Raw genomic sequence first — 25,806 nt, 5'->3', positions numbered from 1 at the left:
GGAACTACATCTCCCAGAATTGCTTGCAGTGCGCACGCGCATCAGTGAGGTACCGGTAGGTTGCTACTTTTGGAGCGTGCACCCGACCCTGGACTACATTTCCCAGGAGGCGGCGCGGCGCGGGGAGCGAGAGCCGAAAAGCTCGTGCCCGCGGGGCGGTAACTGTGGCGCGTCCCGGGCTCTGGGATTCGGTTGGTTGTTTGCCGCTCTCCGGTAGGCGAGAGGCCGCGGGACTCCGCGCTGCGGCCGTAAGCACCTCTCGGAGCTGAGCCGAGCGAGGCGGGCGGCGACCCAGCCGCGGCATGGCCGCGAACGTGAGTGTCTTCTGGTTCGCCGGCCACACCCAGGCCTCCCCGTGTCCCGGTCCCCTCTCCCCGCGGGCGGGCCGCGGCCCCCTGCCCGGTGAACCCCTTCCTCTCCCGTATCCGGGCCTTCTGGCAGCCGAGCCGTCTGTCCGTTTCTCCTAGCTCGGCCGGACTCCTTGGGGCGCGCGGTGGCGAGGACCGGGCCTCGGGACGTGTGGCTTCGGCTCCCCGCAGCTTCTCTTTTCGTTCCCAGTTCTCGCCTGGGTTCTCGGATTTCTCCCATGTAAGGACTTTGAGGGCTGGACTGGGCCGCAGAGAAGGCCAGTCCACTGGGGCGGTGGCGAAGCCGATCCGCGACGCACTGTCCGGGCGGGTGGTGAGCTCCCCGCCCCAGGGGGGTATGTAAACCCCGGCTGATGCTGCTGCAAAGGGACGTGGGCTGGTTTGGGAGCGGAGGAGTTAGGACGACGGGGAGAAGGGGGCATTTCCCTACGGCCGGGCCGTCTGCCTCCTAGCATGGATTTGGTTGCAGACGCCCTGGCCGAAGGTGGTGCCCCTGGAACGGCTGCTGGCTGCTTTTTCCTGCAGCCAGCCGTATTTCAGGAATCTTTCTATTTAAGCCCAACATTCGTTCAACAAACAGAGGGGCACCTCCCGCCAGGGTGCAGGGCATGGGAGGAGCTGGTGATTCACACTCGCCTTCTCTCTGAAAGTGTGTGTGGAGCCAACTCACAGCCCTGCCAGCCCAGGCACTCCCTCCCTCCTGCTGTGGTGGAGTGTCCAGCCACTCTCCCCTGGTCTGTTACCTGCTCTTTTCAGGCCCCTCCTCTGTCCCCAAGCGCCCTCTCTGCCTCCCACACCCCCTGAGAAGCCAGGGCTGTGTCTCCCACAGCCTGGATTAGAGTTGTCTGGGAGTCCGAGAAACCTTAAATGGCGCACCTAGAGGTGGTCCGTGAGACGCAGGGTCCGCTGCCGGGAGAGACCCAAGCTGGCAGGACACGGGCCTGCCCCCATACCGCCACCACCATATCTTACAGATGAGGAACTTCCCCGGCAGGGGAAGGCACTTGCCCAGGGTCTCACAGCCAGTTTGGCAGGTCGTGGGAAGGTGTGGGGCAGGTTTTGGAGTCAGGCTGACCTGGGGGAAAATGCAGATTTTTCCTCAGTAGCTGTGTGGCCTTAATCTCTTGGGATTTTTGTTTCCTCATGGGAGCAGTTACTGTGAAGTTTAAGGGAGACTGTGTTTAGCATAGTGTCTGGGGCATAGTAGGTACTTAATACGTAAAAAAGAAAACAGTTTGTCTTCAGTTTTGGTGGGCAGAGACCTTGGATACATTGGGTCCTGACCTTTGCCAAAGAATGTAGATGAATTAGGGTTCCCTCTGCTGCCAAACCTTTGTTGATTCACCCAGCAGTGGGGTGCACATTTACAGGGGCCACGAGGCCCCGTGAGGAAGAAAGATCTGAAGATGATGGGGCGGAGCAAGGAGGCCACAGGATTATTAATCACTGTAAAATCTGTCCAGTGATGGAGTTACTGTTACCATCTCCACTTTATAAATGAGTAAACAGGATCAGAGAGGTAGAGCAGCTTACTCAGTGTTACACAGCAAGTGATTTTCAGGGCCTGTATGTCGACCCTTGTTCCTACCACTCACTGCTCATTGATTCGAAGCTTGGAGTAGGGGAGTGGGCAGGGAGGAAATCTCCACGAACATCCATGTTTACTGGGCATTTGGTCCAGAATGTGGGCTGGGTGTGTCAAGCCACTCTGCACGCTCGCCAGCCTGAGGGGCACCTTCTTCTCCTAAGGCCATCTTTGAGCCCCTTATGTTGATGTTGGCTCCTAGCTGTGTGCTGAGGGGAGGCCCAGGAGGAAGCCAGGCCTTCCAGCCATCGACTTGGGGACTGCACTGGCTGTAGCGGGACTGGCTTCTTTTCCTGTCTTGCCTGCCTGCCTGCAGTGAGCTCCCAAGGAGTGAGGAACGCAGTTCAGAGCAGAGTGGTAGGAGAGTGGCCTCCAGGCTGCCCATATTTGAATCCTAAGTTCATCTCTTAGAGGCTGTGTGATCTGGACTGGTGGTATAACTGCTGAGCCTCTGTGTTCCTGCCTGCGAAATGGGGTCGTGATAGCGCCCCCTTCCTTGGGCTTGTCCGTGTCTGGCCTGATAGACTGGAGTGTTTGCCATTGTCATCATGATGATGGTTGATGGTCACCTACCTGCCTGCAGCAAATTGCTCCACTAATGTTTCCAAATGGCCTGGAAAGTCAAGACCATTTCTGAACGCAATGGACATCTGGGCCCTGGCAGGCCTGGGCTGGTGGCATTCAGCGACAGTCAGAGAACATGGCTTCGTTTAAGCAGAGACTGCCTTGATTCTCCTTTGACTCCCCAGTGCCAGGATGGGCTAGCTTACCCTGCATGCTCATCCGGGAACCGCTTACATCTTTGTGGCTTTTGTCAGCTCAGCCCGGCCCAGCCTTGGTATCAGTGATAGAGAAAGCTGACTGCATTCCCACCAGCCAGCACCGGCATGGGGCTCCCTGTGCCCTGGGCACTGAGCATCCAATAATTATGTCCTCTGGTTCTTACCACAACCCTATGTACTGGATTATTAGCCCCATTTTACCCATGAGGAAGTGCCGGGCACAGCGGGGTTAAATCGCTTGCCCAAGGTCTCATAGCTGCTGTGTAGCAGAGCCTGCATTCAAACCCAGCCTTCTGGCTCCAGAGTCCTGCTTCGGATGATGACGCTCTGGGTCAGCAGCGGACACGCTGAACTGTGCTTTGTTACTGGCTGGACAATCCTGACCCACTGACTCTGGAGTTTGCAGCCTACCATGACCCACCTAGAGCCGCCTAGCTGCCCTCCTCTCCTCCCCATGCCCTCCACAACCCAGCCAGAGCAGAGAGGCCGCTGTTCCCCCTGCTAGGGATGCCCTCACCCCAGGGTCCGCCTCTGAGAGCCCACTCAAAATGCCCCCTCCTTCAGGGGGCCTGCTTTGACCCTCCCAGCTGGAAGCGGTCACTCCTTTAACACTGGATCTGCGCCTCTCACCAGGCACTCAGCAAGGCCTGGCACTGTTTGTCACCCTGACTCAATGGCCCTAAAGCCTCTCACCCCTACATTCTTACCCCTGTGAGGCCTGGCACTGCCCTAAGGAAACTCAGCCACTATTCGTTGAACTGAATTAGAAATATATCTCCAATAACCTGTTTGTAAAACAATTTGCTAATTTCTTAAAAAACATGCATCTTCCCTATGATCCATCAGTTCCACTCCTAGGTATGTACCTAATGCCCAGGGGAAATGAAAACACATGTTTTCCTGAAGATTCTGACAAAAATTCAATTAACAGTCAAGTTAAGAGGAAAAAAAGTTAATTCTGTTTGAGCCAAACAGGATTATAACCCGGGAGATAGACTCTCAGAAGCTCTTGAGAACTGTTCCACATGTTAGAAGTCAAAGGCACACACCGCAATGAGAAGCCCATGCACTGCAACGAAGAGTAGCCCCCGCTCGCCGCAACTAGAGAAAGCCCGCACGTCGCAATGAAGACCCATCGCAGCCAAAAAAAAAAAAAAAAGTCAACCTCCTCCCAAGGCTGTGTATACTGGCTGAAGTCTCAAGAGCCATCCCCAGTCCACTCCACTTTCCACCCCCGCCATTTTATCCCATTATCCTGTAGTATGTTCTTCGTTGCACTTATCATTATATAAATGTATCTTACATATTTTTAAAAAAAAGAAGTCAAAGGCACAGTCGTGTACATTTTCAAATCAAAGGATCAAACATCAAAATGACATACTGATATTTTCTATGAAGTTCATCAAAGACACATTGTCCAGTAGGCACGTACAAAGGAGCAGTAAATCACCATGACTGCCTGCAGAGCTGGGAAAGAACGCTATTCTTTTGAGAAGTTGCATTGCTTGCATCAGAAGAAAGGGAAAAAAATAATCTTTACAGTCGAGCAGGTGCTTCTGTCTTTGAGAAGGTCTGGTCAGTGTAATGCAGATGCAGACTGCACGTTAGGGAGGGAGAGAAGAGGCCCAAATGCACACAGAGAATTTTAGGCTTAAATTTTCATGTCTTGCCTTAAAATATAAATTTCATTTCATCTTTTTCCCTCTTTTGGTAGAATACATTAGGTGATCAAATATTTGATCCCTCGATGGGGTTGGTGGTTGCTTACCTGCCCTGCATCCTCTCCCTTGATGACAGATCTTAATAGCCTGGTTCTTTCTTTCCTTTTAGGGGGTTAGGCTAGTAAACTGCTTGGCAAGGACTGATGGTCAATTGTCCAATAGGACTTATGCCAGTTTTACGCTGCATATGCCTTGTGCATACCTATTATCTTATATAGAACTACAGGTATGATCAATAGTGTCAAATCGTTAGACATCGTTATTTTAGTTGGAGTTTTTTTTTTTTTTTTTTTTGGCTGTGTTGGGTCTTCGTTGCTGCGCGTGGGCTTCCTCTAGTTGCGGCGAGTGGGGGCTACTCTTGGTTGCGGTGGGCGGGCTTCACATTGTGGTGGCTTCTCATTGCGGAGCAGGGCTCTAGGCGTGCGGGCTTCAGTAGTTGCAGCACGCAGGCTCAGCAGTTGTGGCGCATGGGCTTAGTTGCTCCTTGGCATGTGGGATCTTCCCAGACCAGGGATTGAACCTGTGTCCCCTGCATTGGCAGGCGGATTCTCAACCACTGCGCCACCAGGGAAGTCCCTGGAGTTTTGAATATACAAGAGGCACAAGAGATTATTACTCTGTAAATGAAATCAATAAAGCCAACGACAATAACAAAGTCACAAGCAGAGCTTTAAGCCATGAATCCACAGAGTTGAGCCATTTCCCTGAGATTTCACCTGGACTAGGAAGGGGATCCTTCAGTACGGAAATTGTACTTGGTATGTGAGCTGTTAAATGAGTTGTATTAGAGGACTCATCCTATATGGAAACGCAGCATTTAGTCTGGGTTATAGCACAAGCTTCTCCTTGCAAGGTGGTGTTAAAAATCAAGAGCTATTCGATTTTGCAACATCACTTTCCCATCGTAGAAACTTCAGAATTGAGTAAATTAATCCTATAGAGTAAACAAACATAGAGGTGTATGCTGATGGGGAAACAGTTTATAGATTATACGTTTTCTAAGGCAGCACTGTTAGCTAATACTACATGAGCTAAGGAACTTAGGGATGTCTGTTGGGCTGCAGTGCTGCTTGCAGTCTCTTTGGCTGTTTGACCAACGGTGCCTGATAGATTTCTGAGCATATCTCTGTTTACATATATTCCTGCCCTAGGATTCAAGATTCCCAAAAGACTTTGCCACCAGATATCTTGATATCCTGCTAACATGGATCTCTTGACTGTCATGGAGAGAGAAAGGAGGTTCATCTGCCTCATTGTATAGACAGTGGGGTAACATAATGCCCAACAAACAAAAAGCCTTTTACCTGCCAGCTGTTAAGACATTTATGTGCCCATCCTTGGGTAGGTGTGTCAGTTCCAATACCATATGAGAAGATAAAACCTAGGGATGCAAGTGTTCCCTCCCAGAGAGCTCTCATGGATAGCCGCATCGATTGGAAGTTTTGCTAACACGGTATTAAACCATGGTCGTTCTTGCAGGCTTTCCAAAAGCTGTCTGTATGGTATTTGACATGGGGGAGTTGTGGGCACAAGTTCCTTGTGTTTTTCTCTTCAAGACATTTGTAAGTTAAGTAAGAGATGGAGCTCGGGGCGGGGCGGGGCTGGGGTGTGGGTACTAGCGTAAGTTGTGTCTGGTCCCTAAGGACTGAGGGTAGTGTAGTGTCAGACAAGGCATGGACACATTAGCACTTTAGAAAATTTGAACCTGAAAGGTTAGGCCAGAGGGAGGTTGATCTAAGTAAGTGGTAACATTGGGAACATCTGAAAAGTCAATGACAGGAGTTATGAGGGCCTGTGTCGGCCTTGTATTGTCTGAAGAGTTGGATGACAGATCCAGCGATCGGTTAAATTTGCCTCCGGTAGCTATACTTTGCAACAGCTGTACTAAGGAATTTTCCTTCCATCTTAAACCCTGGGGCAAAAGCATAGCTAGAAGTAAAACAGTAGCTGTCAGTTTTGACAGACATTTGGTAAATAGTACAATTGAATGGGTAGGATGGGTCTTGCAGGCCTGGTCTGGACTCTTGGGGCAGTTGTCTGCTGCTGTTGTCCCCTCATCCTAGCTTGGTGGTACTTGTCTTAGTTGAAACAGGGTGTTAGAAACGGGTCGAAGTCCATTTAGGTGGAGGGGCCTTTTTAAAATGAGAGACGTGAATCCATGAATTAATGTCTTTCGGTTTGGCTGAGCATGGATTAGTTAACAATAACAGATAAGGTTCTTACCCTTGTGGCTGCAAAGAATCATTTATTTGATGTCCTTTCCAATAAACAAAATCACTAGGTTATAATCCATGATCTGTAGGGTTTTCTGGGAGCTCGCTGTAAAAAGAGTTAGTTACTGATTGTTTTCTAAGTGCCTCAGTGAGACCCTGACAATAATGTAATGTTTCCCTCGAACCACCGTGGAGGCAAGTTTCCAAGAATACTGTTTTCCCCAGAAACCGTTTTCTCAGGCGCACAGTGAGTTAAAGGGGGTGCGTGCTGGAGTGATGGCAGTTGTGCTCCAGACACTAGGTGGTTTTTTTTCAATCAGGTCTAAACCATTTATCTGTGGTGGGATCAGAATTCCCTTTTTTGTGGCCATATTTGTTTCTCTTCTTTAGTGGCAATTTCTTGAGCCTGTAGAAGGAAATCTTTTACTGGGTTAGCAGGGTTAACTGAGAGCAGTGGCCGTTCTGGAGGCTGGATAGGATGAGTGTTTAAAGCTGCCTCATGGGCGGGAGCGTCACCGAGCTGATTTCCTCTAGTTTACATACTGTCAGATTTGGAATGCCTGGCGTAGGTGAAAACTGAAAATTATTGAAAATTACGGTTTCAATAATTGCTAACCGTATTGGCAGTCGTATAACAACAACTCTGCAACCTGTTTTCCATTTTTTTATTAGGTTGTCCTGAAGAGCTTAAAAACCTCATTGTTTCCATAACATTCCAAAGTCATGTGTCACTCCAGAGGCATGGTGACTGTCAGTATAAATATGTATTAACTGGTCTTTAGCTAGAGTTAAGGCAGTTAATTCAGCTTGTGCTGACTTTGTTCCTGGTAAGTAAAAGTTTTCATTATGTCTACTGTGGGCGTTACTGCATATCCAGCTCGGTAATGTCCTAATGCCGTGCTCATCCCTTAAGTAGGACCATCTATAAATTAAATTAGATCAGCATTACTGATATGGGCTTCCTGGAAGCAAGAAGATAATTGGTTAACAAAACGCAGTCATGGTTGTTTTCTTCCTGTGGTGCTGGAAGCAGAGTTGCAGGGTTAAGGTTATTACATGGAACCAAGGTAGCATAAAGCAACGATACTTCATAGGAAGCTAGCTGGCTTATAGAATAGTGCTGAGGGTGGTGAGAGTTTAGAAGAAACTCACCCGAGTGTGGGACATAAATAGTTAAAGGAGACCCCATTACTATTTCTTCAGTGGCTTTATGTGAGAGCCGTGGCTGAAATAGCCCTCGTACAAGGAGGAGGTCCTTTTGCTACCGAGTCTAATTTAATTTGGGAGCATAACAGCAAGTCATCTACAAACATTTTTGTAAAAGCATCAGTTATTGTATAGGCATAACTGTGTATAAATGACAAAAGACTTAAAAGCATGGTTAAAGACCTGATTACAGTGTAGTTATCAAGGAAATTTGGGTATTTCTGTGGCATACAACATTTTAAGATACTGTAAATCATGACTGACAACATACCAGGACATTTCAAATTTTAGGAACTTCATATAATTTCTAGAATGTTTATAGTAATATATTTAGCCATATAATATAACCTAACAAGATTTATCATTACTCATTTGACAATGTTTCCCATGTAATTTAACATACCAAATGAGCCTAATTAGTTTAAATATTTCTCTTTGAGCTGTTTAGGGGCCTTCTGAAGCTTCCCAAAGGTAGCTGGAGGCCAAAAGAACATTTAGAATTTGATTTGAGGAAGTTTGTGAACGATATCAAGAGGTTTTAAATGTTTGGCTAAGTAGAATCATAAGTCACTGTGAAACAATATTTATTCACTTAACCAAAGTGTTAGTAAAAGATTTCAAAAGCAAATACAGAAAGTTACAGAAGATTACTTAAGAGTTAAAGAAACTTTACAGTCTGTTATCAAAAGCAGATCAATATTTCAAGAGAACTTTGTCTTCTTAACAGAAAAAAACAAACTCTAGTTTTCACCATTTCACCTTTAATATCAAATTTCATTCATTTAATTAAATTCAGTCTGATCTTAGTAAGTCCTGGCCATGCATAGAACTCTTTTCTCAGGGTTCCCTTTTCAAAATTAGTTTTTAGAAATGTATGCCACTTTATAGTTGTCTTCCAACAAAGCACAGAATATATTTACTAATAGTCTCAAACATGTTTAATCTCTCTGTAATAAGAGATCAAAGTAGGTAAACATAGACTTCTTTAGCAATTAATGTTTCAGTATTTCTTATTAAGAAAATGATCTAGACATTCAGTGAATTCCATCATTTGACTTAATTTAGCAGAACGCTGAAGTTTCAAGTCACCAAAAATCTGGAGAAACTGTTTTTAAGCAGACATACCATAAAACAAAATTATTCTTAAAGAGTTCACCCCAAAACTTATTTATTACTTATGAAAATATTATCATACCAAGTTAATTTTCTTGTTGACAAATTTTATAACAGAGATAACATGAGCTTATTAACTTTCAGTAAACCTAGGTACAGTTAAAGTATTACACTTAACGTTTGACTCTAAAGACATGTCTATTAATTAAACCATCAATTCTGACTCATTTTCATTCATTAAAGATTAAGCCTAGATTATGTGATCCTTTAAAAATTCGGGCTAGTGTAATTACATTTAGAAATATTTGATTTGTATGCATTTACTTTTAAGTCAATTAAGTAAACCTCTTTTACCAATTAATGTTGAGAATACCATTTGGAGTTAGAGACGGATCGTACATACATGCAGACATGCACATATCCAGCCAGACACGGACAGAAGTCTCCTGGTTTTCCTGCTTGAGTTTCACAACGGCCTCCTCTTTGCACACACTGTGCGCCCCCCACCCCCGCGCCGCCCGTTTTTTTCCCCAGTTTTAGAGTCTATTAAGCCAAGGTTGTAGACTCAGGCGATGTGGGCTGTGTTTACATTTCAGGGACATGAGAAGAGTTGTAACTTCAGGCTTTCTCCTAGGAATACTTTTGTTCTCTCAGGGTCAGAGTTTTGAAAAGATGTTTTATCAAGCCAGCTTTCTCTACAGTGTTGGAATGTTAGAAGAGCTCCATCCTGGCCATTTAAGAGTTTGCAAAAGCATCGGTTTCTTCATGAAGCCAGCCAGAGTGGCTGCCCATCAGGGGGCTGTTTGGCCTTTGAGCACGGTTTCCCATTATTAATTTGGCAGCCCAATTCAGATAGGATCCGAACAACTTTCTGAGGGCGGTGTGATGGATCGAATGTGTGTCTGTCTCCCTAAGGGCTTCCCCTTGGGTCAGCTTGATTCTCACGCATCTTGGCTTCTCCCTCCGACAGTCTGAAACCACCGTGGATACTCAGAGCGCAGGGTGATCAGCCTTTATGATGCGAACCTGGCGAGCAGAACTTAACTCAGTGGTTGTGGTGGGACTCCCTGGGCGACCGATGCGTGTTAAGAGACTTGATCCTCAGACACTTCCCCCAGGTTCTCAGTCGCCTGAGAACGGCTGGTGGCTGGAAGGAGCAAGTGTCCCTTTACTTCGGAGCTGAACATGCTCAGTCTCTCATTTCACTAGCAGTTTGTTCAGACCGTATATACATAATCTTTCCAATTTAAGTCAGTTTTTAAAAGAGACCAGTGAACCCCGTTCACTCCAAAGCTCCTCCGAGGTCCCTGCCTAGGATATGTTCCAGTACCCCCTTAGGACTCCAAGTCCCAAGAAAAACAGCTCAAGTAAAACTCAGGATGTCATTTAAAGCAGTGCTGTCCAGGTACCAGGAGAACCCACCAAAGTGCCTGAGGAATACGGAGGAGTGGGGCTCCAAGGGCCTATGCTGGTACCAAGCACCCGTTTGGGGTGGACTCCAGGTGTCCTCTGCTGTCTGTCTCTGATATCCCGCCACCTACGCCAAGAAAATGTCCACGAAAATTCAACAATCAAGTGACAAAGAAAAAAGGGCATTTTATTTGAGCCAAACAGGATTATGCCCCAGGAGTTCTGAGACCCAGACTCTCAGAAGCTCTGAGAACTGTTTCGCCTGCTAGAGGTCGAAGGCATAGTCATGTACATTTTTGGGACAAAGGATCGTAAATGAAAATGCCATACTGATCTACATAAAGTTCACCAAGGATACATCGTCCAAGTGGTACGTGTACAAAGCGAGCAGCAAGTCATCATGACCCCCTGCAGGGCTGGGAAAGAACGCTGTTGTTTTAAGAAGTTACATTGCTAGCATCAGAAGAAAGGGAAAAAAAATGGGCTTTATGGTCGAGCAGGCGCTCCTGTCTTTGAGAAGTCTGGTGAGTGTAATGCAGATGCAGACTGCATGTTAGGGAGGGAGAGAAGAGGCCCAAGTGGACACAGAATTTTATGTTTAAATTTTCGTGTCCTGCCTTAAAATATAAACGTTATTTCACCAACTTGTACATGAGTGTTCACAGAAGCATTCTTCATAATAGCTAGGAACTGGAAACAACCAGGGTATCCATCTACTGGTGAGTGAATCAACAGAAGTGATATGCTCGTGGGTAGAATTCTACTTGGCCATAAAAAGAAACAAATTACTGATACCGTGACATAGATGACCCTCAAAAGCGTTACGCTGAGTTAAAGAATCTGGACAGAAGGAGTTGATGCTGTGTGGTGATTCCATTCATACCAGGTTCTAGAAGATGCAAAACTAATCCGTAGTGATACGGATTCAAATCGTTGTTACCTCTGGGCGGTGGGGAGAGGCAGTAGTGTCAGGAAAGGGGCACAAGGAGCCTTCTGGGTGATAGACATGTTCTGTGTCTTGACACATGGGGTATGCACTTGTCAAAACCAAACACTTGGAATGTGCATTTTTTTTTTTTTTTTTTTTTTTTGCGGTACGCGGGCCTCTCACTGCCGTGGCCTCTCCCGTTGCGGAGCGCAGGCTCCGGACGCGCAGGCTCAGCGGCCATGGCTCACGGGCCCAGCCGCTCCGCGGCATGTGGGATCTTCCCGGACTGGGGCACGAACCCGTGTCCCCTGCATCGGCAGGCGGACTCTCAACCTCTGTGCCACCACGGAAGCCTGGTCTGTGCATTTTTAACATACAGAATTAAAATTCAATAAAAACAGTATAAATAGGACTTCCTGGTGGCCCAGTGGTTAAGAATCTAGCTGCCAATGTAGGGGACACGGGTTCGAGCCCTGGTCCAGGAAGATCCCACATGCCGTGGAGCAACTAAGCCGGTGCGCCACAACTAGTGAGCCTGTGCTCTACAGCCCGCAAGCCACAACTACTGAGACCACGAGCCACAACTACTGAAGCCCGCGCGCCTAGAGCCCATGCTCCGCAACAAGAGAAGCCACTGCAATGAGAAGCCTGCGCACCACAACAAAGAGTAGCCCCCACTTGCCACAACTAGAGAAAGCCCGCACACAGTAACGAAGACCCAACGCAGCCAAAAAAAAAAAAGTATAAATAAATAGCAAAATTCAATTTATTTTTTGAAAACCAATTTTCTTTCTTTTTTTTTTTTTTATGTCTTTTTTCAGTATTCCAGTACGAGTAACAGGAAAGAACATGTCAGAATTACAACCAAGTCCCAGCCAGGCTTCCTGGAGCGGCTGAGTGAGACCTCGGGTGGAATGTTTGTGGGGCTCATGACCTTCCTGCTCTCCTTCTACTTAATTTTTACCAATGAGGTACGATGTTCGGAGTCCCTCTGTGCAGATTGAGGGTCCCTGCAGTATCAGGGAGCAAAGGCTGTGAATTCGGAGGCTGGATATGGTAATAAGGGTCTAGATCTTATGGGGGCAGGAGCTGAATTAATCAGAGTTCTTTCTTTTGTGACCCACCTCACGGCTGATGTAAGCAGGAGGGGGAATGGATCTGTTCGCACACCTGCAATCCTGGGTAGCGTCAGTTTCAGGCACGGTTGCATCCAGGCGTTCATGCTGGGTCACTAGGAATCTCCATTCCTCCATCTCTTGCCCATTTTTCTCTGTTGTGGATGTTTCTTTGGCAGGCTCTTCCTTTGTGGTGGCAAATGTGGCTCCGTAACTCCAGGGTCACATCCAAGCAGCTTAGCAACCCCCGGGAAAAGAGGAACCATCTCTTTCTAAATCAGTTTAGCAAAAGTCGCAGGGAGATCCCTCAGTGGCCTCAGTCCTCTCTCTGAACCGCTGCCTGTGGCCAGTGGACACAGGATGTGATTGCCGAGGCCTGGGTCACATGATTTGAACAGGTGTGCGATCGCCCCAAGTGAAGCAGGAGGGAAGGGGCAGAGAAGGCAGAGGAAAATGGGGGAGGGGTGCAGGGCAGAAGAAGCAGCAGCTCTTCCTGGCACGGGCGGTGCTGAGATGGGTGCCGGGTGGCCTTCCTGGGAGAGCGCACGTCCTGGGTTCCTCTTGCCCAAGGCAGAGGGCACAGCTGTGTCCAGTGGTTGAAATCCTCACTCCCCGCTGTGCACAGGGCCGCACAGTGAAGACGGCGACCTTGCTGGCTGAGGGACTCTCGCTGGTGGTGACCCCTGACAGCATCCACAGTGTGGCTCCAGAGAATGAGGGGAGGCTGGTGCACATCCCTGGGGCCCTGCGGACGTCTAAGGTAGGCTTGGCGGTGGTTGCTGACCCGCGGAGGCCGGGACACATCGCAGGATATTGTCTGATGGAGGATTTGAAAGCGTGGGCCTTGGAGACGGGGACACTTGGTGTGACTCCCGCTGTATCTCTCAGCAGCCGTGTGGACCCATCTTTCCTGAGTCTCAGTGTCTTCCTCTGTCAAATGGGGAGAATAATTGTAACAGACCAGGGCCCGGTTCTGAAGATTGGGTGGGATTCAGTAGCTACCCTCCCGGCACAGTCTCTGGCCCGAAGCAAGAGCCTCACAAAGAGGCGCTTTAACAGTGATGATGGATTTGCGTGTCTGGTGCCAGGTCTTCCGTCTGAACACCCGACACGCTGCGTGGGTACCGCGCACTTGGGCCGAGCAGCCTGAGCTGTGCACGCGGCTCGTGTCACAGTCTTGCAGGTTCAGCACTCGGGACGGGCAGCTTCCCTCGTCTCCCCATGCGAGCAGCCGCGGAGTTCTCTGTGCTGTTCTGCCCTCTGGACCTGTTCCTCCTCCAGCCCGGCTTCCCCCGAGCTGGGCATTCTTGTCCTTTATTTTTCTTGTTTGATTCTATCTGAAGCTCTTGTCTGATCCAAACTACGGGGTCTACCTCCCGGCTGTGAAGCTGCGGCGGCACGTGGAGATGTACCAATGGGTGGAAACCGAGGAGTCCAGGTGAGGGGCCGGCGGGTGAAGAGTTGGCTGGGGCTGAAGGAGGCGTGGGGATTAGGGTGACGTGCAGGTGGCGCTCACTTTGACACTTCGGAAATTTAAAATATAAAATCTTCCCATCAGAGAAATGTCGAGTTATCCCCCAATTACTGGCTGATGGTCTTGTTTGGAGGGGGCAGGAATCTCCTGCAGAGGGGCTAGGAGGAGAAAGCGGGCTTGGTTAGCTCCCTTCCGGGGAAGTTGTCTAGGGCTGCCCCAGCTTAGGCTCAGACGGACCTGTGCCAAGTTGTGTCCCATCTTCTCTTCCATGGGGGGCGGGGGCGGGGGCGTCCTGGGTCATGTGCTATCGGATCTAACAGGAGCCCCAGGCAGGCTCTCATCGACCACACATACTAAGAGTGAGGGTGGAGAGGGGACTCGGGGAGCCCAGGTGGCTCAGTTTGGGGCAGGGCAGCCTCAGGGGCCTCCACAGGGCTGTCGCAGAGCAGAGGGTACAGGCAGATCGCTGAGCCCACAGGGCAGGGCTGGGACACAAGCTAGGGGAGGCCGGTTTCAGCTCAGGATGAGAAAGCTCTTTTCTCTAGTGAGCGCCTTTGAGGCCTGGAGCTGCCTGTTTGCCAGGGAGCACCCTGTTTCTGGGCTGGTGTGGACCAAGCCTGCTCCATCTGGGGAGTCTGACCTGGGAGCCCCGAGGTTGCTTCCAGCCGGAGATGCTTAGAGATGGGGATGCCTCGGGAGTGATGGGCTGACTGTGGTGCTGCCTGTGCTTTCCCTGCAGGGAATACACCGAGGACGGGCAGGTGAAGACAGAGAGGAGGTACTCCTACAGTGAGTACCGGGCCCCGGGCCTGCGGGCGGACAGAGCACCTCCCTGCACACCTGTGGGCTCTGTCCTCACCAAGCATCAGGCTCCTTGGGTGCTGGTCCTCAGAGCCCTGCTCTCCCATCCATCCAGCGAGGCTCCAGTAGCCGCCCCTTTGGCTCCCGAGTGGTCACAGGCTTGGATAAGAGGACGTGCGGCCAGTGGGCCTCAAACCTGAGATTTACCATGGTTTCTGCATTTTTCCCTCTGCCTGAAACAGACACTGAATGGAGATCGGAAATCGTCAACAGCAGAAACTTTGACCGAGAGATTGGCCACAAAAACCCCAGGTGAGAGCTAGGTCCCCAGGCCTGAGCGTAGCCTTGTCGGCCACTAGCAGGTGCCCAGCCTCAGCCTCCTCATCTGAGTAATGGGATTGAGTTGCTTCTGTCTCATGAGCTGATGAAAATGTGGGACAGGTTTCCGAGGCCAGGTCCTGTGCTGGGCACCAGGAACAGAGGTGAGACCTGACACCCCTGGCCCCAGGCGACCTCCCCTCAAACAGGTCACGGGTGTAAGGCTGGACTGAGTGCCTGGAGGGGTCACCAGCGGTTGGCGTGGGTGGGAGGACAGTCAGAAGGGGCTTTCAGGAGGCAGCAGCGTTTGACCCGGCCCTGCGGGGGTTCCGGCAGAGGAAGGTTAGCTCAGGGGCAGGATGGGGGTGGCGAGACAGGCGTGACACTGGGCTGGGCCAGGGAGGGCCTTGAATGTGCACAGTAGGGTTTGGGTGTTAGCCTGGCTGGGAAGGGTCAGGAGGGTGTGAAGTCCGTGGAAGGGCCATCTGAAGGCTGGGGGACAGGATGGGACATGCTGGTAGGGGTCCAGGCAAGAGGGTAGGAAGCTCTGGGGGACAGGAGGCCGGAGGAGCCTGCTCCTCCCGGGCAGAGGCAGAGGGGGAAAGACCAGACTGTGGGGCTGGGTTGGACGTGCAGGAGCCCTCTGGGTTGGGACACTGCCCAGCACAACCCACAGGGACCCAAGCAGCGCCTGCCCAGCGCCCTCCTTCACCAGAAGCTCCCCCTCTCCCACAGTGCGATGGCCGTGGAGTCATTCACCGCAACAGCCCCCTTCGTCCAAATCGGCAGGTTTTTCCTCTCGGCGGGTGAGTCTCAGGCCCCTTTAGGTGAGCCAGCATCGACCCGGGTCCCTGCACTTTCACCTGGCCGCTTCCCAGGAGCCGGGGCCCTAGCACTCAGTCCTCAGATGCTTAAAGGGGTCCCCTGCTGTCCTGGGCATGGAGTCAGCCGGAGCTTTTCCAGCATTGTACTCTGGGCCGAGGCCAGAGGGCAGGTGTGTCCCCAGGAGGTGGGGAACCATGTAGAAGCCCTCCTGAAACCCATACCAGGGAGCAGCTGCTAGGTGCTGCGTTCTTATCGGGCTGACGAGGCAGAGCTGAGAGCCCTTGCTTGGCAGCCCTGGAGCCGGCAGCGCAGAGAAGGCCCCAGGACTCCACTTCTGAGCCCCACTGGCACCCAGCCCTGTGCCCGGGGTCGTCCGGTTCATCACAGGCCCCGAAGGGACTCTAAAGAGAGGCTTGCAAGGGACAGGGTGGCACCACTGGCCGCAGAAACTCCTGGGGGTCTGTCCCTGGGTCTCAGTCCCTGGGCCTGACCCAGGAAGGAGGGAGAGAAGACACTTAGGTGGCAGATAGCCAGGGGGACGGGGGAGAGACTGTGTGAGCCGGGGCCTGGCTTGTCTGCTGTCTGCTCTGGCGCTCAGCTGGTGCCAGCCATGCCAGCCAGCCCCAGCCTCGTGCTGTTGCTGCAGCAGGGAAGCCAGGCCTGGACACAGATGACCAGACCCACGGTGGAGTGGCTGCCAGGCTAAGGCCCTTGCGGAGCTGAGGGGAAGAGGGGACAGGGAAGGCTTCCTGGAGGAGCTGAAGACTGAAGGGGGCTGGCATTGCGGAAGAACGGAGTCGGAGGGGGACTCCGGGTGGGAGACGGCGTGTGTGGACGCCCAGGGGGCGAGCCAGGAGGTGGCTGCATGGCTGGGCTTGTGAGGGTGCTTGGAAAGGCCGTCAGGCCGAGGGTCTGCAGCCAGGAGCTGCAGTGGACTCAGCACTGTTTCTAACTGCCCGCCTCTCTCAGGCCTCATCGACAAAGTGGACAACTTTAAGCCACTGAGTCTGTCCAAGCTGGAGGACCCACACGTGGACATCATTCGCCGGGGGGACTATTTCTACCACAGTGAAAACCCCAAGTACCCCGAGGTACCCAGCGGGCTTGGGCGCTCAGATGGCAGAGGTCAGGGCCCCAGAGTCCCACCCCCGACAGCGCGTGGGACTCAGAGCGCAGCTTCAGACTCTGGTCCGGTTCCGGTGAATCACAGCTACACTCGGCCAGGGAAATTGGAGGGGAGAGACTTTCCGGGTGATGGGGCCACCTGGGAAAGGGCAGAGGTCATGGGAGTGGGGCACGCCGTGGGCCCAGCTGACAGCTCCCGCCTCCCTCACTTGCTTCTCTTTCACCCCAGGTCGGAGACCTGCGCGTCTCATTTTCCTACGCAGGGCTGAGCGGCGATGACCCCAACCTGGGCCCAGCTCACGTGGTAATCAGCTCCCCGGGCCGACTCAGGGGGGCCTTCCTGGGCGCAGATGCTGGGGCCCAAGCAAAGGCTATGGGCGCTCCCCCCCCCCCCCACCGTGTGCACACGTGCCCTGTGCACGTCCATGGGCCCCAGGCTGAGGGCGCGGTGCTGGGGGTCTCGCAGCTGGGCCCGATGAGGTTCTTTCAATCACGTGCAGTCCCTCTGCCCCCAACCCCGGCTTCTGCTCTGTAGAGACTCGGTCCCACGTTCCTGACCCCGTCACCCCGGCCCCAGCCCCTGCTCAGCCCTGAAACGCGCTTCTGCCCGGGGTCCTCCCTGGAGCTTCAGACGGAGCAGCAAAACGGGAGCCACCGTCCCCTGGGCCGACGTGGAGGCGGAGGCTCGGGGTGGCGTGGGTGTTCCCGCTAGCTGCCTCGTTGGCACATGGTGAGGAGGGGAGCTGGGCCCGCGGGTGGTTGCCCCGCAGCTCTAAGCCTGAATTCTCTGACCAGGTCACCGTGATTGCCCGGCAGCGGGGCGACCAGCTGGTCCCGTACTCCACCAAGTCCGGGGACACCTTGCTGCTTCTGCACCACGGGGACATCTCAGCAGAGGTGAGTGGCCACTGTGCACCTGTGCTCTGCCCTCCAGTGGCATGTCACAGATTGCCACCACGGAGGCAGACCCAGGCCCCGAGGCCAGAGAAAGCTGTAGAAGGGGTTAGGTCTCCCTGTGTGTGCAGCCCACGTCCCCGAAGTGGGGAGCAGTGGGCAGGGCCCCTGCAGCCTGGTGTGAGGGGCAGACGCTGAGCTCACAGACATGGAGACAGCAACCTCCTGTGGCAGTGGGCAGCAGGGGATGTTTTTGCTGAGTCCCAAGTGAAGAGAAGGGGCCAGCCAGTCGCGCTAGCAGGCCAGGGCCCTCCTTGTCGGGGCCAGGACGCCGGGTGGCCCTACCCAGGGAGGGGCGGGCAGAGGCCCGTGAAGGCTGTGTGAGCTGGGGTGAAGGGGTTGAGCTACGTGGCCCCAGGACCAGGCGAGTGAGGGCGGGTGCCTCCAGAGAGACCAGGGCACCCACCCCATCCGTAAAACGGGGTCACGCCTCACCCAAGCCCCGAGGAGAAGGGGTGCAAAGACGTGCCATTAGTTCAGTGCCTGCCTTAGAAGTTAGCCTCTCCTGTCCAGGCACGAGATCCTTCTCTGTAGCAGAAAATGCGCTTGTATGTTGTTGATGAGCACAGCATGTCCGTGGAGAGCTGTCCTAAACCTGCCCTCTCAACCCATAAGGGTTTGGAAGGTTAAGGTAGTGGGCAGGCGGCAGGGCTTAGCTGTGACCTTTTGACCCGCTTATTGGGCCTTCAGCTGTCGTCCTCTCCCTTCGGCCCCCAGTCCAGGAGGCGCTGGGCTGTGCCTTCTTCTTGAGCTTGGGACGAGGGTGTGGTCAGGCTGCGGCCCAGTAGCCAGTTACCAACCTCAAGGCAGGGCTGGCCCCTCCCAGCCTGGTGACTGTGAGTCACCCTTTCTCAGGCAGCTTTCAGGGCCCCAGGGAGTTTCTAGAATTAGGAGGCCCAGCCCAGGCCTCTGTCCCGGGGCTCCAGCCTCCCGCAGGTGGGGCCCCGGTCTCAGAGCTGCCCCCCAGAGAGGAGTGCTGGGGCTCGTGGCTTGACGCCGCGTGAGGACAGATGACCCCTGGAAGGCGCTGCTGCGGCAGGAGGGTCAGGTTTATTCGGTGAGATGGTGGGCTGGTGGCTTTTGGAGGAGGCGGGCTGTGATCTGAGGGCCCAAGCCTGCCTGCTCTGTGCTGCCAGGTGGGCGAGGCACGTAGGCCTGGGTAGTGCCCTTTCCTCCTTCTGGTCTGTCCAGAAATGCAGTGGCTCCTGGGTCAGCCCGGGCCCCTCGGCTCTGGCCCTGCCGACTGGGTAGGCTGGTGACCCCCGGAGCTGAGACGTGACGGCCCCTCCCCGCTTGTCCTCCAGGAGGTGTTTCGTCGGGAACAGAAGAGCAACTCCATGAAGACGTGGGGCCTGCGGGCGGCCGGCTGGGTAGCCATGTTTGTGGGCCTCAACCTCATGACGCGGATCCTCTACACTCTGGGTAGGTGGGGAGAGACAGGGCCTCCTTGGCTTCTCCCGCCGCCGCTCTCCCTTCCAGCCTGGTGGGGGGCACTTAGCCCATCCTGTGCCCCCAAGGCTTTGGGACGAGAGAGCAGGGGAAGCAGGATGTGGGTCAGGATGCTTCCAGCGTAAGACCGGGCGGATGCTGACCCCCGAGGCTGCGGGTTTCCCCGCTCCGTCCACCCGCCCATCCCCTCAGCCCTTCACCCCTTCACCCCTTCATCGCACAACCAAATAGCCGTGCTGAGGAGGCTGGCCGGCCCATGCCAGGCCTGAACAGAGCTCTGGATTCCTTTCCTGGCCTGGCTTCGGTTTCCTCACACCTAATTTGCAGAGTTCTGTGAAATGTTTGGCAAATAGGAAACACTCAGGAACTGTTATGCTTCACCCCGACCCCAAATCCTGGGCTAGACTTGGCACAGCCGCTGGCAAGTCTGGAGCGCAAGGGAGAGCGTGCCGGGCTGCCCAGGGCCCGGGGTTGGCCCGCTTGAGCCCCAGAGCTGCCCAAGCAGCCCAGCCTGGCTCAGGAGGACCAAGTGCCTGGGGTGACTGAGTGCTGGGCCTTGGCCGCTCTCTGGGAGGATGGGGCTTCTCGGGGGACGCCCTGTCCAGTGAGATGGTTCTGTCCACCGTCTCTGGGCCCGGAAACCCGTCCCCCGCTTACCCTCTCCAGCTGGGGAGAGTCTGGCTGCAGTACACGCAGACTGTCAGATCATTTTATAGCTGGGAAAACTGAGGTGAAGGGAAAGGAAGGCTGCTTCCCTTGGACAGCTGAACTGTACTCAGAAAGGCAACCGCGTCTTGGGCACAATCGCTAAGTCCATCGTGGCTGTGACCTTGGACAGGCTGTTTTCCTCTCAGAGCCCAGTTCCACCATCAAGTTTGTCTCATAGGGCCCTCCTTCGACTCTCCGACTGGTTCTCTCCACACTGGAAGGCTGATCCTCCAGAGTCAGAACAGACATGAGAGCACAGAGGGACAGTGCAGGGGAGGGACTCAGGAATCTGCAGCGCAGGGCGCCCGTTCACACCTCCACTCCTGTGATGAGCACTTTCCGAGTGCCTGCTGTGCGGAGGACGCTGCTCCGGGCCCCGGAGGCCACGCAGCCAACAGTACGGACTCGCTGTCCTCTCTGGGCTTAGCACAGAGACTAAGACCTGAGGCTCTGCACTCAGACAGTCTTTTTTTTAAATTTATTTTTGGCTGCATTGGGTCTTCGTTGCTGTGCACAGGCTTTCTCTAGTTGCTGCAAGCGGGGGCTACTCTTCAGTGCAATGCATGGGCTTCTCATTGCGGTGTTTTCTCGTTGCAGAGCACAGGCTCTAGGTGCACAGGCTTCAGTAGTTGTGGCACGCGAGCTCAGTAGTTGTGGCTCACGGACTCTAGAGCGCAGGCTCAGTAGTTGTGGCGCATGGGCTTAGTTGCTCCACGGCATGTGGGATCTTCCCGGACCAGGGCTCGAACCATTGTCCCCTGCATTGGCAGGCGGATTCTTAACCACTGCGCCACCAGAGAAGTCCCACTCAGACAGTCTTAAGTTTAAATCCTGGTTATGCCACCTTCTAGCTGTAAGTTTAACTCCCAGGCCTCAGTGATCTTGTGGGTGAACTGAGGTTGAGAGCAGTACCGGCCTATGCTGCGGAGCAACTAAGCCCGTGCGCCACAACTACTGAGCCTGCGCTCTAGAGCCCATGTGCCACAGCTGCTGAGCCCGCGTGCCACAGCTGTTGAAGCCTGTGTGCCTAGAGCCTGTGCTCTGCAACAAGAGCAGCCACCACAGTGAGAAGCCCGCGAAGCCCGCGCACTGCAACGAAGAGTAGCCCCCGCTTGCCGCAACTAGAGAAAGCCTGTGTGCAGCAACGAAGGCCCAACGCAGCTAAAAATTAATTAATTAAAAAAAAAAAAAAGATCAGTACCGGCCTTACAGGGTGGGCATGGTGTGGTGCAACACATGGTCCCATGGTCAGTGCTCAAATGTGACGTGTGCTTGTGGGGGCCCTGCCGTCGTGGCAGACACCCAGGCCGGCCGTGCAGACCCAGCGGCACCAGGCCCCTGGCCCATGGGAACTGAGTGCAGATCCCCCCAGTGGATGATGGCTATGGAACGCCTGCCTGCAGAGGCCAGGAGGCCAAGGACGGCTAATTCCACAAGGGGTGACGGATCCGAGACTGTATCACGTTGGGCGGTAGACTGCAGGGTCCTCGAGGTGGGCGGCTGGGGCCTGTTGAGTCCCCTCAGCCCCTCCATGGAGCTGGGTGCACAGGTAACTGGTAACGGCTTGGGTGACCGAATAGGTCCCTCCAGGAAGGGCTGAGGGGCCCAAATAAGCCCCCCAGGGGGTTTGGCCCGGCCTGCTTTGTGAGGGGCAGCAGCCAGGTGCTTGCCACCATCCCCGGAGAGTCTCCGTTCTGCCCTCAGCGCACAAGGTCTCAGAGCACGACCACGCGCCCTCCCTGGGGCTGGGACGGGCTGCAGTCAGGAGCAGGGCTCCTCCTCGTGTGACCTCCCAGCTCCCTCAGGCCACATGCCCCGCCACCACTTCCTCTTCCTCCCCACCTGGTCCAGAGACAGTGGCTGGCGGGGCGGGGAGAACAGCAGAGCACGGGGGCCTGGGAAGCCTCACTACCTCTCTCTTCCCCACAGTGGACTGGTTCCCCATCTTCCGAGACCTGGTCAACATTGGCCTGAAGGCCTTTGCCTTATGCGTGGCCACCTCGCTGACCTTGCTGACCGTGGCCGCTGGCTGGCTTTTCCACCGGCCCCTGTGGGCGCTTGTCATCAGCTGCCTGGCCCTGGTGCCCATCATCATTGCTCGGACACGGGTACCGGCCAAAAAGCTGGAGTGAGCCGGGGCTCCGGCACCCACTGGACACTGCCTGTGCCTCGGGACCCAGGTCATCCCCTCCCCCAAACCCACGTCGGTCTTGGATTCCGCACGCGCCCCACTCAGGTGGCAGCCTTGGCAGTGTGCATGGGTGTCGGGTTGGCGTCCATCACTTAGCACTTCGCACCCCTTCTTGCCAGCGGGCAGCTTTGGTGGCAGGAGGCGGCTCCTGTCTGGCAGCGTGACACGCGCCCTCCTGCTTGTTTCCTTTCCTTCTCTTGGGGCCGTGCGGCCACTTGCGTGTTTCACTTAGCTGATGTCTGCCACCGTGGTGACACTCAGCCCTGGGGACGGTGTCAGGCTCCACCACAGCCACCGCCGTGCCCGCCTCCCAGGACAAGGCAGCAGGGGCGCCACAAACCCACTCTGCGCATGGAGCTTGATTCGGTACTTAAGAGAACCGGGGGGTGTGGTGATGAGGAAGGTGGACGTTTGTTGGGCTTTGCACGCACATTACCATTTGGCAGAATCTTTGTGGCGTGTAGGACCCCCACAGGCCTGGTTGTTTCTTGCCACTTCGTTTCTCTGCACATAGCTCCCCGACCTGCCCTAAGAGGGGGCAGTTTCAAGTCAGATGTAGAAAACAAACACCTCTGGAATGATTTACGTCTCAGACTGTTACAGAAAAAAACCCTTTCATCTGTCAGTTGAAGGTAGTTCAGAGCACAGAAAGTTCAGTGGGGCTGTTACTTACCTGGTTGAGAAAGTTACCTGTCGGTGTTCTGGGTCCCTGAGAAGCTTTTCAAAGCTTCAGGTGCTTTGAAACCAGTGTTAGCAAAAGGCTCGTTTTCCCTCTGGGAGGAGATGCTCGTCTCTATCCGGGAGAGAAAGGCATTTCCTTCCATCCTCTGGCATCAAAACCCAGATTTTCTTGAAGATGATTTTGAGTTTTTACTCAGTTATCCTAAGTGGGCTCCTTCGTGGTGACACCCCACCCACCAACCAAAATCAGGCGTCAGAGGCTGCAGATTGGAAAGCTCTCTGGCCTGGCTCTGTTCATCACAGGTGTGCTTTTGACATTAGCATCTGGGTCTCAAGTGGCTGCTTCTGGGTGATTTATGTGTTCAGTATCCACAGCTTTATTCCTAAATCGTATCTACCCATGCTTATTTAATTCACAGAGTTTAAGTTTCCCAACTACTCTCAACACCCTTTGAAAGATCAAGTATGTTGTAACACTGATGTCTTAAAAGACTTGTGTGTCCTTTACCTTTTAACTATTTGGAAACTGTTGTGTTTTGCTGGGAGTGGCTGCTTTAGTGGAATAAGTATTTGGCAGCTGAATAGGGCTTAGAACTTCGGAAACTCAAGAGCTAATAAGCTCTCTCGTTGTCCTGGGGCATTTGTGGTACAAACTGAGATTTTTCATGTTCAAAACAGCCAGCCCCAGCGATGAGTTATCTGGGTTTAAGGACTGAAATAGTGTTGTTCACTGTTGCTTGTTAAATGAACAGTTTCTTCGATCTCTCAACTCTTAAAGATGCTTTTGGAAAGCACAGTGACGAGATGATGGCTAAATACAAAATCCTTGATATTTGGTTTGTGTAATATTTTTCTGGCACAGATTTTAAATTACTGCCAATTTCAAGTGTTCTTAAAGACCAAAATCATGTTAAGAAATATATCAGGCCTTTGGGAAATCATGACGAAACTTGTATTATCTTTGTATTTTTGATAAAAGTTCAAAATAAATTTCGAAATATCTTTTGATACAGGAACTCGCCATTATCCCTTTTTTTTTTGCTTTCTGTCTGAAATTTCTGTCTGAAAGAATTCAGCCATAGAATTTATTAAGAACCCTATGAATTTTTGGAACTTAGGTTCTAAATTGCTTTCAGTGGTTAAAATTGGTTTCAATTTTTGAGAAGGCACCTCAGTATCTCTAGCACTTAGAAACCTGCTCTTGTTTGTGTGGACTTACGCGGCTCCCACCTTTGCCGGTCTTCAGATCGTTCTCAGAGGTGGGAGGGAGCCGGCGGGACCCGGCACAAAAGGCATCCCGCATCTGCCGCTGACGAGCTGTGTGACGCTAGGCATGGCAGTGACCTGAGCCTCAGCTTCCTCATCTGTGACACGGGGACAGTGCCTCTCTATGGAGTGAGATAAAGCCCACGAGCGCCTGAAGAAGTGGGCGGCCGCGAAGTGTCCGCCCTGCAATTTGAACTTCTTTCCCCTTGTTACAGGATTTGAAGCAGGTGAGTGGTAACTTTCCAAAACCTGAGGTTTCACTCCATTTCCAAGATGCATCCTAGGAGCTGCCATCTGCCTGAAGAACTAGTTATTCCTGCAGAGACAGGGTAGTGCTCTTGACTCAACTCCCAGAAAACACGGTGCTCACTTCCAGGAGGGTGAGAGCCAGCTCTGGTGCACACAGTGCCAGACCAGACGGTTTCCATGGCAACCCCCATGTGTTTCACAACAGGAGCCTGCCTGCCAGTTCTTGCTGCATGAGTCACACCCCAAGTATTTTGCTTGTTTCCCTTGGATAAAACTGACTCAAAATTTTAATGGCTCCTGTCAAAGATTAAATCATATCTCCTGGATTAAACATAGAAATAAAAAAATTCCATGTGTGTAATGGTAAGTTCCCAGCCTGTGGGAAAACAAGATCTGATCTTTAATGTAGTCACGACCTGTATACAGTCACTGTCATCCAAGTGTTCTTATCTGATGTAAAATCTGAAAGAAAACGTAGTCACGTCTTTCTAGAGAAATGCTTTATTTTTTTCCTCAAAATGTTATAAAAGTTATTTCTCCTAAATATCTACAGTGCATAAGGCTTTATAAATGTATCCAGTAATGAATAAAATCTCGTTTAACACTGATCCACTCTTCCTGACATTTCTCTAATTCTCATCGTTTGTCCTTTCCTTTCCTGACTTTAGCTCTTTGTTCTAGTCTTCTGCCACCACGAAGTGTTACCTGGGAATGTAGGTCCAGCCATGTCACCCTGAGACGGCCTGCGCTGACCTGCTCTCCCCCCACAGCGTCAGGCGGCTTCAGGGACCTGACTGAGGGCAACGAGGGGCCTGCAGAGAAGGGGCCCGAGTCTGCAACAGCACGCGTGTCAGACGCAGGAGGGATCTATCCGGGAGCAAGGTCTGGGGCACGGCTGAGCCACTGAGGAGGTGACCACTCACATCACAGCTTCTCAAATGGGAACAGGTGGGAAGCTGCCTCCTTCTCCTCCCTCCTGCTCTTCCGGGGGCACTTCCGCTTCTCCTCTACCTCTCGGTTTTGGGGCCAGGAGGCTGCCAGGATCCTGGCCACTTCCGCTGGAGAGCTGGTCCCCTCCTCCTCGTCTGAAGAGAGTCCTCCTCCTGCGTCTGCGTGGGGAGCGGCTTCCTCACTCTGGGGGGGACAGTGGAGGAAGCCCCGTCAAGAGGCAGTGACGCCCCAGCAGCGCTGAGCCGTGACCCGGAGGACAGGGCTCAGCCCAGCAGGTCCCAGAGCGCTTGCTGTGCACACAGGGCTAGGGCCACAAAACTGCCCTTGGGGAGCTACGAGCAATCCAGGAGGTAACTGCGTTTTCTTCCTCGTT

The 25,806-nt window shown here is 52.8% G+C and overlaps 2 protein-coding genes across 5 annotated transcripts in view; one reads left to right on the top strand and one right to left on the bottom strand.

Annotated features, from left to right (window-relative positions):
• The first annotated feature begins 117 nt into the window (after positions 1-117).
• On the top strand, positions 118-25,090 carry TMEM43 (transmembrane protein 43). Of its 3 annotated transcripts, none has more exons than XM_067755599.1 (12): positions 118-314; positions 12,148-12,297; positions 13,067-13,201; positions 13,785-13,879; positions 14,655-14,704; positions 14,959-15,028; positions 15,770-15,840; positions 16,829-16,950; positions 17,214-17,288; positions 17,780-17,881; positions 19,243-19,360; positions 22,025-23,983. In XM_067755599.1, exons 1-12 carry the CDS (start codon positions 303-305, stop codon positions 22,225-22,227), a joined length of 1,203 nt encoding a protein of 400 aa, XP_067611700.1. In that variant the 5' UTR covers positions 118-302; the 3' UTR covers positions 22,228-23,983. The 3 variants fall into 3 exon arrangements, with proteins under 3 accessions (XP_067611700.1, XP_067611701.1, XP_067611699.1); XM_067755600.1 differs by lacking the exons at positions 118-314; positions 22,025-23,983 and adding exons at positions 10,623-10,922; positions 24,449-25,090; XM_067755598.1 differs by lacking the exon at positions 118-314 and adding an exon at positions 10,631-10,922.
• The window catches only part of XPC (XPC complex subunit, DNA damage recognition and repair factor), a 35,378-nt gene continuing 34,539 nt past the window's right edge, over positions 24,968-25,806 (bottom strand). For both annotated transcript variants that reach the window (XM_067755597.1, XM_067755596.1), the window contains exon 16: positions 24,968-25,616. In XM_067755597.1, coding sequence (XP_067611698.1) covers positions 25,407-25,616 — 210 coding nt within the window. In that variant the 3' untranslated portion in view covers positions 24,968-25,406. The remainder of the gene's footprint in view (positions 25,617-25,806) is intronic.

The sequence above is a fragment of the Pseudorca crassidens genome, chromosome 10 (assembly GCF_039906515.1).
Source record: "Pseudorca crassidens isolate mPseCra1 chromosome 10, mPseCra1.hap1, whole genome shotgun sequence".
NCBI lineage: Eukaryota > Metazoa > Chordata > Mammalia > Artiodactyla > Delphinidae > Pseudorca > Pseudorca crassidens.
Note: the sequence above shows the minus strand (reverse complement) of the source record. Positions and strands in the feature narration are given on the sequence as shown.

Excerpts from the sequence above, each read along its gene's own strand:
- TMEM43 (XM_067755598.1), top strand. The coding sequence starts at position 10,878 with ATGGGCTTTATGGTCGAGCAGGCGCTCCTGTCTTTGAGAAGTCTG. Across the intron at positions 13,202-13,784 it reads GGGCCCTGCGGACGTCTAAG|CTCTTGTCTGATCCAAACTA; the intron begins GTAGGCTTGGCG and ends TTCTATCTGAAG. Across the intron at positions 15,841-16,828 it reads CAGGTTTTTCCTCTCGGCGG|GCCTCATCGACAAAGTGGAC; the intron begins GTGAGTCTCAGG and ends CGCCTCTCTCAG.